The sequence below is a fragment of the Cyprinodon variegatus genome, unplaced genomic scaffold (assembly GCF_000732505.1).
Source record: "Cyprinodon variegatus isolate N-32 unplaced genomic scaffold, C_variegatus-1.0 Scaffold185, whole genome shotgun sequence".
Classification (NCBI taxonomy): Eukaryota; Metazoa; Chordata; class Actinopteri; order Cyprinodontiformes; family Cyprinodontidae; genus Cyprinodon; species Cyprinodon variegatus.
In genome coordinates this window covers 553,032-566,379 of record NW_015150638.1, presented here as the reverse complement: position 1 = coordinate 566,379, position 13,348 = coordinate 553,032, and the positions used below count along the sequence as shown (strand labels likewise).

General features: G+C 39.2%; 1 protein-coding gene across 1 annotated transcript; it reads right to left on the bottom strand.

Annotated features, from left to right (window-relative positions):
- Positions 1-278: 278 nt before the first annotated feature.
- LOC107087495 (amphoterin-induced protein 1-like) lies at positions 279-9,386 on the bottom strand. Its single transcript, XM_015379088.1, has 2 exons — positions 8,943-9,386; positions 279-6,513 (listed from the first exon to the last, which is right to left on the bottom strand). The coding sequence occupies exon 2, from the start codon at positions 6,409-6,411 to the stop codon at positions 4,888-4,890; it is 1,524 nt and encodes a 507-aa protein (XP_015234574.1). The 5' UTR covers positions 6,412-6,513; positions 8,943-9,386; the 3' UTR covers positions 279-4,887.
- Between the last annotated feature and the right edge of the window lie 3,962 nt (positions 9,387-13,348).

Genomic DNA, 13,348 nt, shown 5'->3' with positions numbered 1-13,348 from the left:
TACCATGCAAAAGTCATCATTCTTCAGCTACGAGGCCTTTGAGATTTTATGGCAGTGACCAACCTTATCATCTTTAAAGTTATGGTCGATAAACACAGTGCTTTCAGTACTGCTTAAAGCTCCCTTCTGCTGTGGACACGGTTAAAGCAACAAGCTTTCTGCCTTACCTTATCTCATGGCTGATTGCTACTTTATAGTTATAGATGAAAGACGATTATGTGCAGCAGAGCAGAATGAGAGCACGCTCTTTCCCTTTTTAGTCCGGTTACATTTTTTTCTGAACTTAGAGCAAAGAGCCTGAAAGGCGTGGAAATATTAAGATACTGCAAATGTGAGCAAATTTTCAAATACATTACATAGTCCTGAGGAAATCTTTTTACCTACTGATTTGTAAGCTTTTCAAACCCTCCCATGTTTCCCATATCCCTGTCTCCCCGTGCCAGGAGCTCCCTGTGTCGTATGGCGTATCTCTTAAAGCACTGTGTTTCAAATTTTATATGGCTTTTGGAACAGTATCCAACACTGATTGAATGTAACTGGTGGCTACATACAGTCTTCTCACTGCTGATTAGGATTTATACTTCTTAATATATGAAAAAAGAAACCTCTTTCCATGCAGATTTTGATCATATTTTCAGACACCTTTTTTTGTTTCTTCCCAGTAATTTCAATGAAAAAAATAACAAATTCCCACCCTTCTTGAAAATAAACATCTATAATAAGACTTGTATGTTAGAACAGCTAACATTAGCACAAAGGCAGAAAATGCAAAATGAACAGTATTGGAATATACAAAAATACATTAAAACAGTACACAGCTTATCAGTACAGAACACAGAATGTGAGTCCTAAAACATACATTTATATGTATATATATAGATATATGCAGTTAATATAGATATGCACAAAGGCTGATTTGCTTTAGAGAAAAAAAACAAAGTCATGATTTCCCTCATTGCTGGAAACAACTGCAAAAGCACTTACATTGGGCATACAGAACTATGATATGAACTGAACAGTGGAGTCCAACAAAGAAGCCTTTCTCCTCTCAGTATTGTTTGCTGAATTACTCAAAAGCCTCATATCTTGTGATCTCAGCTTCTCATGCAAGTGACAGAACTTTAAATCGGATGAATGAAAGCAGATTCTAGCTGCAACTGGAAGAAAATAGTGAAAAGCCTTTTAAAGAGATGCCTCCCATCTCTGAGGTTTCTATATGCAGCCCATTTTAAGTGTGACTTGATATTTTCTGCTGCTGTCTGTTTCTCCACCTGGCATTTCAGTGTGTGACGGAGTGATATGATTCGCACACACCACCTCTCTGACAAGTGTCACTTCCTTTTCTCACCCACTCAGGAGATGCTGCGGTGCAGCAAGTCACTGTTAATATTTCACCAATTTCCATAAGAAAACATTGCACCCAGAAACGTGTAAATAGAATTAAAGTTTTAAAGATTATCAAATATAATTATCTATTTTCTAGAATTTTAGATCTAGAATTAAACTGAAAGGGATAAAGGATGTAGTAGACTAGAGTATGTTGCACTATTCAACCATAGGACTCAGTTGGAGTTCAACTGCTTGATAGAAGCTCCAGGTGTTTCCCCTCTCAACAAATTGCAGACTACTTAAAGGACATTCTTTGCCTGGCTGAATGATTGCTTTCGGGCCTTAGTAAGGGCAGCTTTATAATGACAAGGAAAGGCACAAACAAAGCAAATGCATCTGGGCTGAATTGAGGCTGTCAGTATACACGGAGGCAAAGAAAATGCCTCTTGTTGTGCTGCGGTGACTCACGATAACATGATCGATCCCCACTGGTTCAAAAAGACAAAGACATGGAAAGCAGACTGAAGCTTCTTACAATCAAAAGATGCAATTAGCATTTACACTCAGCTGACTGTGTTGTGCTGCAACATAAACCCAGCACAGTTTAGTAAAACTGCTCCTTCTAGCCTGTATCATTGTGTTTAAGGTTATACTCATATCTTGTATGGCAGGATATGTTTTAGGTATTCAAAGGGATAGTTCAGGACTTTTGAAGAGGTTCTGATAAGAGAACTATAAGCAATTATCAATTACCCCAAAGATAACATTCATACCCTTATCAAATGGGGCAAGACCAAAATAGCGTTGCTTTTGTATGTATAAACCATTTTGAAGATCATTTTTTGTTCTAAACCTCTATTTTTGTGTCCTCAGAAATATGTTGGTGTGCTTAAAGAACAAAGAAAAATATGTTTTGCAAAAATATTTAGCATGAATCATGCTGGCTTGTTTAAAAATGACATCCCCAAACCAAATGTTAAAGAAACCCTAATCCTAAAATCCTTACAGGCTTTTATAGAAGGGTTTCACTGATGGGTAATCGATTCATCATTGCACTTTCCAGTTGATACACAGGAAATGGAGATCAGAGTGGTGCCCCACAAACATCACTCTTCCTTTGAGTAATGTGTTGGGAACAGAACAGAAAAGATCTAATTCAACAACTTTTTGGATATATAAAAAAGACAAAATTTTTTTTTTTTTTTAGTTAGATTCTTTTTCTTGGTTTAAACGCTTCTTTTTCACCTCTATTCCACAATTTCTCTGACTGGAAAACTACCATTTGCAGGTAACTCATTCTGGTCTTAAAACTGCTTCACTCAAAAGAAATGCAGTATTTCCATTTTACACTAATTTGAAGCTATTGAATATTTACAGAGGAAATAGTCTTATTAGGTGGAGTAGAACCACTGATCTTCATGTGCATAAAAAAAGGATACTTCATGGAACGCCTAGTTGTGTTTCTGTCGGATTAACACCCTTCTAGCAAACTATGACAGTATAAAAATTTATAAAGCTCCATTTATTTACTGCTACAATATTTCAATTATTTATACTACTTAATTTTTATATCAGTTACTCAGTGCTAAAATGCTGACACTTCTATTCCCATTGGAAAAAAACATCCTTTTTCCATAACCAATAGTATGGTTGCAAAATCTAAGAAGATGGAGAAACGTCACTAAAGGGGCCACTTCGTCTCAAACTCTTTAAACTTTAAGTACTGCATTATTTGTAGATGACACATGTCAGATTGAAAACTTTTCAAGCTGTCTTCTGGTTCCTGACTGCATAGGAACATTTATGGCAGATAATTAAGGAGACAACAATGCAGTTGGGGTCAGGGGTCAGAAATGCACGTCAAAGAAGGGATTTGTTCAGGCATCTGGACAGGAGAGTAAAAAATGCATGAACCTGAATAGGACAGAGTGGTGAGGAATAAGAAGGTAGGAACCTAAAATAGAACCAGCCTGCAGTTTGATACTCCACGGAAAAACTCAAGGTATCAAAACCAGATGATTTAAAAGCTAAATAGCATTTGAATAAAGAGCTAGGGTCAATGTGAAAGATGATAAGAGGTGTTAGCACCTTTCGGATTAGCTGCTTGCTTCAACATGGGGGAGAAATCCTCTAAATTTATTCTAAATTAGATAACCAGGAGTTATCTACAGCAGATAGGTTAATAACAGCTTATTCACTTTTAACAGAACCCCACTTCAATAATACTGAACAAATTGTTTAAAAATAAATATTTTCAAATGCTTAAAAGCTAAAAGTATTTTTTCCCTGCCAGTAATGTACAGCCTCATCTTTATTAATATTATCTATAAACTTATATTTAAGACAGAAAACATGAAGGTTTTTCTAACTGAAACTCTAACGCTTTACTGCTAACACAACAAACATCCCATTATAGAGAGCAAAGAAGAAAACAAGCTGCTACGTTTCAGGTAGACACTGGGAACTATTGATGAAGCCCTACTTTATTTAAACTAAATCCTATTGATTACATCTGAGTACAAGTTTGATTATTAAAAAACTGCAGAGTTCTGTAAGGTGCACCAAATAGCATAATACAGCATAGGTGAAGCATTTGAGCTTTGAATGAGCAAGACTGATGCTGTGACTTTGCCAAGAGGAAAATTTAACAGCATGTGGCACCTCGGTGGAGGAGAACCAGAGCAGCCTCTGTCCTTGTAAGGAGTTTGGTACCTATCTGTTTACAGAATTCAGACAACATGTTAATAATCAGTCAGAACAAAGTACCTCTTTGCACCTTATGTGTATCTACAGGCGACACTGCATGTGAAAGGCGGACAAAATGTTATTTGGTTTTCACCGTAGATGTAAAGTAACAGTAAGGTGGAAGTTTTAATGCACGATTATTTATGCACAGGGTTATTCCATAATCCAAAACAGGATCAGTCTGGATCAGCTCAGGATCAGGTGAAAAATAGTGTGAAAACCTTTTTCTGTTTAGAATTTTGAGAAAACATTTTCTTGCCTTGCTTTCTGGAGCAGCAGGATATAATAGGGATTTATGGCATGCACTGTCACTAAATATAACTCAAGGTGAATGTCACTTCAACTCAGAGCCTGGCAATGTCAGTTTCTGTCCTTGTTTTGATAGAAAGAGGGTGTGATATGATGCAGTCTATTCTAATTCTTCATATATATAACCATGAGCCAAACACAGATTTAATTCATACTAAATCGAAGATGGTTTTGGAGATCTTGTGCATTTTTAAATTCACCAAAGGTTGCAGTACATCGCTTCCTGAGTACTGATAACTACATATCATCTCCCCTAAAAGGTTTCACAGCCTGTCTTTGCCTCCTTTCCTTCACAGTATGAATAGTAATTGCTACAGATCGAAACGCTGGAAAAGTCCGGCTTATTGTTCTTTTCGACAACACGACTTCTTCCTTTCAATTCCCTTTTAGATGCCGTCACACATTTGCTATCCATCCCTCTAATCTTTTCTTGCACAAGGTCACAGTCGGAGTTAAAATTCAATAAATTATGGCTCTTAATGTGCCATTACTGTCATTGTCGACTCAAACCACCATGGGAGTGTCTGAGAAGACGGAGCTAATGGACTCTGCTACCGATTTCTTCCTCTTCCCTTTCATGAGAGAGCCAGCCTCCCCATCCGCATCATCATTTTCCTCATCCCCGTTGGGGTTCACCTTGCCGTTCTGGCCTTGCAAGTCTTTGGAGTCGATGAAAGCAACGTGCCTGTTTAGCTCAGCCTTGAGTGTTGGGTCTTCATGGGTGGGAGTGACACTAAGCATTGAGGAGTGAATGCTGTCCTCACCCCTGGTCTTACCCTTGTTAGGGCAGCAGAAGCAGCGGCATGGCGTCAGGTAGAGGTACATGAGCACCAGCACTACGCTGGCCAGGCAGCCCACCAAGGTAGTGTAAGCGGTGTTGAATGTTTCCCCAGCACCATGCATGGTGAAGTTGTAAACCTTCAACACTACGTAGATGGTCTCATTAAATTTCTCGCTCGCAGCGAAGCAGGTGTAGGTCCCGGAGTCCTCATACCTCACAGGACTTATCCGCAGGTTGCCGTTTGGGAGGACCTTTACTGTCTGGTTGTCTCCAGAAGTCATGTTCCCAGGCAAAGTCCAAGTCTTTGTCATGTTCTGGTGTTTGGTGTCACAGTTGAGGATCAGTGTTTGTTCCAGGAATGCCTCTTCGTCTGCCTCTTTGAATGTGCTGCAGTTCATGCTTTCCCCACTGAGATTGAAAATCTGGGTTTTCTGTAAATTAGGCAGGATGCATGTGTATTCGTCAATGAAGTCCACAGCAGAGTTAAACTTTCGAATATGCCACTGTGCCAGGAGTGAGTAGAGGTTACAGTTACACGGCAGGGGATTATTGTGGAAGTAGAGGCCATTTTTAATCGAGGCAGGGAGCGCCTTAAGGTCATCTATGGGAATCTTTTTGATCCTGTTGGAAGACACGTCCAGCAGGCTTAGTTTCTCCAGGCGGTACCTGTCTTTTATCAGCTCCTCTGGGAAGCGGGAGATATTATTCTGACTCAGGTACAGCTTCTGAAGGTTTTCCATGGTAGAAAAGGCTGTCTTGTCAATCTGTGAAATTCGGTTATTGTAGAGCAAGAGGACCTCCAGATTGACCAAAGGCTCAAAAACAAACTCATCCAGCTGCTGCAGTTTGTTGGAGGACAAGTCCAAGTAGCGCAGGTGCTTCACATTTGTAAAAGCTTCAGAGGAAAGGAAACTAAGTTTATTGTGGCTAAGCAGCAGGTTGTGAAGCTTTGGAAGTTTCTCTGGGGTCCACTCTGATCTCAGACGAGTTATCTCATTGTAACTGAGATCCAGCACAGCCATGTAGAGTGGCAGACTGGTTGGAACAGCACTCAGGTTCATCTTGGAGCAGCTGACGATATTGGAGGCGCAGATGCATGTGGTATGGCAGTTCAGTGTAGAACCCTCAGCCTCAGGAAGCCAGAGGGAAGCCGAGCAGAGGGCAAGAAACAGGGCGCATCTCTGCAAATTATTCTGTAACTTACAGAAAGGTAAAGTTTTACCTTTTCTGGAGGAGGATTGCAACATTCTAGCAGTTGTTCTCAATCCTCTAAAGGTTCATTAGGGTCCCATTTTCAGGAAAATATATCTCAAGAATGAAGGAGTCCCAAGCACTTTGGTGAATAAAGGCTGAAAAACAACACAAACAAGTTTTAGAAAAGATAATAAAACAAGATGTGAAATATGCAGCAACTGATTATTACTATAATAACATCAGTGCATTGTAAAGCTATGTTTTTATTATTATCATTTAATGCAGGACCAGACTGTCACAAGTTTGCCCAAAAAAACACAAGTAAGTTACTTCTTCGAGCCCCCAAATTTACGTAGGGACCAAGAACAAATGTTCACACAAAGACATAAATCTCAAATGATCATATTTGTTTGGTCAGGATGTTTTAAATTCAGGATCGTCCAGCACCGCTGTGTTTTCTTGATGGTATGTTTTCAGGGTTATATTTGCAATGACTTGTTAAGTTATACCTTCCTCCCGAAGCTTTTTACATTCATCGATCGTCACACTGCTGTTTATTCCCTGATGCTCTGTTAAAAAAAGGTACAGCAAGCTGAAGCTAGGGGGACATTTTGCAAGTTGTGACTGAAAAATATCCTTGAGAGATACTTTGTTTGTTTTTTTACCCTTTGCAACTTAAACATAACTTGATGAGCAGGCCAAAACTTCAGTAGTTCAGCTCTGATGCATCTATAAGCATGTAGCCTTTTTTTTTCTAAGTGCACTTCGAGTCAAAAGGTCATGCACTGTTCTGCAGATATGACATCAAGTACGTCCGTGTTAAATGGGTCCAACCTAACAAACAACTAAAGTGTTATATGTACTGTATAGTTACTCAGAAGTAACCGGCATACAGCTCAACTTAGACACCAATGGCAATTCCAGGTAAGGGGAAAAAGAAAAGAAGAGGGGGAAAAAAAATACAAGAATCAGCAGAAGAGTTCTGCAGTTATGTGGCTTTGCCACATGTGGCAGTATCGTTAGAAAACTCCTTCATGCCTCTTTAATTGAATTGAAAAACCCTGGCCGTTTCTCAATATGCGTTCTTGAGCTTTCTCGTGTGCTCGTGACACGTCATCAGCCTCAGCCCGAGCACTGTTCCAATTGCCGAGAACGCCAGACCGAGATCGCACCAAATGCCTGGATGTTGTTTTCGCCCCGCCCTCTTTATCGGGTATGCATCAGAGCAGACTTGTCCATTCTTGAGATTGACAGCTGTCCCATCATGCACTGCAGCAGCTTTCAATGGAGCGCTGCATTGAAAGTTAAAAGTTCTCTTTCTGTTGCTGTTGTTCAATAAAAGTATGTTTTAAGATCATTTGAGGCGAGAATATTATACTTTAAAGCGTCACTATATGGTCCATTTACCGATTTAATGTGTAATTAAAAGAAAGATTTCCGAAGTTGAGAGGGCCGGGGCAATCAGCAGAGCTCCGAGGGTAACGGCAGCCAGGGCTAACTGCAGCCTGTCTGCAGCAGCCCTCTCTCGGCATAGCCGTGTGTAAAGGACCGCCGGCTTTGATGGCGATTTTTTTGTTTTATTTGGCAAAATGTTCATTTGATTTGTGTTTATCTGACTTTGTTAATTATTATTCCCCCCACTATATGAAAAAAGTCAGAATTTATTATTATAGAGACTATTAATAACAGGAGGTGAAAGGCAGCTCTAGACGACGTCACGAGTACGCTTCTGTTCCGATTGACCCATATCTATGCTGTGTGCTCGCGTTCTCACCAAGTCCAGACTTTCCTGTGTTCTAGTCAAGAACATACTCGGTGAGAATACGAGTCCGTATTCGCGTTCTAGTGAATTGAGAAACGGTCCTTGCGAGACCCAACTTTCTCAGTTGGAACTCAGGCTTGATGAGTCATCTTGTTATTTCTCCTAAATGGTAACCGAACAAATTGGTGTTTTCTTACAAGTACCAAAATACTCTGTAGGTGTAATGGTTTAAAAAAAAAGTTGGTCCCCATAAGAAAATCTGCTTAAGGCCCTGTATAACTTTGTTCCGGCACTGGTCCATACTTAAGATTTACCATCCTTTTAAAATGTGTTAAGAAAGTCAGTAATAAGATAATAACTGAATGTTTTTTTGTAACATAAAAACTGCACTACGCTAAATAATAGATTTAAACAGAGTGGCATGGGATCTGAAATCTTTCAAATAAAGCATGCAGGGTAAACGTCCTTCTCCTTTCCAGCTTCATCCCTCCATCAAAACAACTTTCTTCACAGAGACACTAACCTATGTGTATTCACAGTCCTGGAAGACCCAGCTTTCATTCCCTTTGCTCTGCCCATCTCCCTATACCTCGCCATTTCTTGATCTCTCTGTTAGGCTACACCTGCACGCTGCCTCACACAGTAGAAAAGTCCAAACAAATAAAACGCACACAGGCAAAATCATGCAAATGCATGAACCACGTCGTGTCATGTTCCCAAATTGCCCTCCGTTCATTTTATGTAATAGCTATGGAAGCTGTTTCCATTGCACCATCATATTGAGAAAATAACAAACATAAAGATGGAGAGGAGCACACTTGCCTTGAGTCGGGGTGCAGAAGCTGCAGCTGAGACGCGTTTTTTTTTCTTTTCTTATAAAGAAGCTGCCTGCATTTGTTTACGGTGTTTCTGCAGACCAGCTGTCTGAGCGAGTTTCCGTGTCTGCTGCTGCTGCTGCAGGGAGGAGGGAGGGAGAGCCCCAGCTCACATCTCCTTGGCGAAATAATCCACGAGGCATCCAGCACCGGGCGCAAAATGACACCTAATAACAACAACAAAACACGGCTTACGTAAACTCGCCCTTCAACTAACAGATGCGGTTGATTTATCAGATTATATTCGGCTCTATCAGAATTTCCACTATGGAGCGATCAGACGGCTCTTTCACGCAACTGGCGCATCTTGGAGACGCGCTGATCAGCAGCGGATCAGGAGAGCAGGGCAGCCCCTGGGATCAAATGAACAGCCAATATATATGATAGGCTTCCTGTGTTTCCGCGCAGGCCTGCATGCGGCTCTTTCCGAGCTGATGCTGCCGCAGTGGATTAGCTACTCGTTTATCGGTAATGCGCTAAAAAAAACGCATTGGGAGCCTAGAAAATGGAAAAGTCCTCACAGAGCCGGATATTACAGAGCAAATGATAGGGATGATTAGAATGTTATCTTATTTCCAAGCAAATTGACTCATCGTGGCCTCTGAATACAGAAGGAAAGACTTTAAAATGACTGTAATTAGGCTCTATATTAAACTTTATAGATATTTGTCAGATTCCAAATTATTGCTATATAATAGTCCTATACAACAGAGGCGTAGCCAGAAAATTTTTTATGAGGGTGGCCAGGCAATAACCAATGTACACTGAGGGTTGGCCAAAAGTAGATAGGCACCAAAACCTCAGGGCAGAGATGGGAAATGTGGAGTCAACGAGTCATCTTCATGTCATGTATTTGTTCTACCCACCCACTGAAGCAGGTGAGTCCAATCTTAACCGTGAATTAACCTGTGCAGATTGGACTCACCTGGTTAATTGGCTGGGTAGATAGGTAAATACAAGACATGGAGATGATTTGTTGACTCCACATTTCCCATCTCTGCCTCAGGGTCAATCTACGCTGTTCTAACAGGAAAATTAACGAGCAAAACATCCATATTTTCTAAATAAAGACAAACTATACTTTCCCCACACCCTTTGCTAACAAATAGACGCATATATTCAACCATCTGCACTTTCTAGATAAACGGTATACTGGATAAGATTCTTTCAGGTTTGAGTTTTGGGCAAACGTCTTTTCCATTGTCGTTGCTTACCTACTTTTATCAGTAATAATTCTGCATAAAATTGATATTTACAAGTGCTAATATCTACATTAATTGATTATTTAATAAGTTTTTATTAAAAAAGTCTATGATTGCAGAGACATTTTCTCTTTACCCCATAAAAAAAATCTATTTGTGAAGAGCATGCATTCTGTAGTTATCGTCTTTAATGTTAGAATATTGATGTGCATAATTAACCAGTGTTTTTGTTGTAAAGTAATTGTTAATATATGGAAAATGTTTTAAATATTCAACAGAGTATTACTGCTGCCATCATCTGTATTAGAGGGAAATAAATGGTAGGGGTGGCCACAGGGGTGGCCAATGATTGGCTAAGGGTGGCCACCCCTGGCCCCCCATCAAGCTCCGCCCCTGCTGTACAAACAATGTATAGTGGTAAAGTAAAACAATTCTAGATTTTTTTATTTTGCAATATTTTTTATGACCCTTATCAATAATGACCCTAAATAAAATCTAGACTCAATAGGTAATTTGGTTTGAAAAACAACAACAACAAAATCAAGGACAGCACTGATGACCCCTAGGGGAGTGTTTGCATCCCCCACTCCTATTCTCCCTGTACACAAAAGATTGCATCTCAGATGACCCACCTGCTTAAGTTTGCACATGACACCTCTTTCCTTGAAAATAACACCTGGAGCTTAACCTGCTCAAGACAGTTGAGTTCATGGCGAACTAAAGGAAAGCATCCCCCCTCTCTTCTTTGTTAAAAACCTGTGACTCAGGTGACATATGCAAACTACAAACTTTAACAGGAGCTGCTGGCATTACAGTATTTGTTTTATGCACATCCATCCTTGTGTGGTTCGGCACAACCACATAACAGGACAGGCTAAAACTGTAATGAAGAATTCGTTCTGAGGGGACCGTAGAGGCTAACATTTGCTCTGAGAAGGAGAAGGACAGCTAAGATCTTTGCAGATGCCTCACACCCTGTACACAGCCTACTTAGCCCTAAAACTTCAGGTCAGCACTACAGATCACTTTTTACAGCCACCACAGAGATAATTCCCTTCTCAATACATAAAAGTCAAAGTGCCAAACCATTTTCCTCTTTTGGAAAAAACAACAACACTGTATATATCAATACATATTCCATATATATTCACATATACATATGCTTTTCTATTATGGTTATTTGAGAGAAAGGTTTGACCAAATCAAATTCCTTTATTTTGTGTGTGTGTACAAATTTGATGTGAAAACAGATTTGGATTCTGATGTGGAAGATGAGGCTCTGGTCAGATGAAGCCCAAATGCAAAATTATATATGTGGATATACACTAGCACTGAACATCATAAGCCGTCTTTACTATGGAACCTGATGGTGGCAGCATTATGCTGAAGGATGGGTTCTCTTTAGCCAGTACATTAAAGCTAGTCTAAGCTACTAAGAAGATGGTTAAAGCAACATGGAGAATAAATCTTTAGATAAACCTTATAAAAGTCTATCTCTCAGAAAACAAAAACAAAACAAGAAGACTCCACATACACCAAAAGGTGCATTAATTGAGCTGTCTGTATGATTAAACGATATTATTTTGAATAGAGCAGCCTTTTCAAGGTCCTGGAATGATTCAATTTAGCAAGATGGGAAAAGTGATGTTCATACTCTATCTTATAAGGTCCAGCTTAGAATATTTTTTAAAGAAGATTGTGGAAAGTTTTATATGCACAGATGATATCTGGATTTCTCTGGTTCCTTTCACAACAAAAGGTGATTCTCCAAACTAATGTGCCCAATACAAATACAGGCTTTTTTTTTTTATTTATTTAACTTGTAAAAAAACAAAAAAATGCTAAAGAACTATACCCCAACATTTTTTTTTCAAAAATCTCTATAAAACACATTTTAGACAGGAAAATTCTTTTAAAAAGAGCTAAAGCTTTGCTGTTGGAGAAAATATGATTTATCTTAACTTTTAGACAAATGCAAAAGCATTGGAAAAATTAATGAACACACATTATGTAGGTGACAAACTATATCTAAAGTAAACTTAATTGATCTTACAAGCTTACAGCATTTATTCTTCATGTGATCATTGTAAATTTCTGTTTAACTTTAGGTTTACTGCAAACCCTTAACAATCAGTGCATTTCCACAGTGCTATAAATGAGGCATATTTCTCTCTGACATATGGCCCATCTTTTCCTCTCTTATAAAAGAAGGGACAGATTTCACTCACATGTGGCAGAATGTGAAACAAAACTGTCATATTTTCCCTCCTCCTTCGTTTATATCATCCATATAACCATCTGACAGCTGAGTGTCTCCACAGTGACTGCATGCTCTGAGTAGTGCTACTATTTTTATTTTGTCTCCATATACGCAGGTTTTCAGACACTACAGCAGACTATTTAAATGAAGTAATTATTTTAGTCTTCGGTGAGTAATCTGCATGATTCAGCTGTGAAGGTATTGCCAGGTGTCTTAAGTTTGCACCCAGGCAGCTCAATGGTATTGATATCATAGTCTTTAAAGGCCTAAAAACTGAAGAGATAGCAAATATTATATTACAGTAGAATTTAAAAGTAACATTTTTAATCCTGCCAACCTCATTTTCTGCTCACTTTGTTTATATTTCTAATGGCTTCAACTCATCAGTCCTTTCATTTAAGTGAGTCCTCTCACAAGCTGCTTCCTTATAATTTTTTTTTTTTTTGTTCTTTCTCGACAATTTAATTCAGTTCAGTTTATTTATAAAGCGCCAATCCACAACACATGTAATCTCATGGCACTTTATAGACACAATTCAACCAGATCATAAAGTCAAACTGATTCAACGTTTTCTAAGGAAAACCAGTTGATTGCATCGACTCATTAACTCAAAGGCAATCACTCACACCAAGCATGCTTGTGGCGACAGTTGAGAGAAATAACTCCCTTTTAACAGGAAGAGACCTCCAACAGAACAAGGCTCAGTGTGAGCGGCCATCTGCCTCTCACACTGAGTGCTCATTCACAGATCTACTGTGCCAGTTGGTAATGCACCGACAATAGTTGGCACTAGTTAGGAAAGTAGTATTCAATGGGGAAAATCATCCTGTCTTTTTGAAGACATTATGCTTAAGCTTCTCTTTTGTATGAAGTAAGGAGTGATCAGTATCA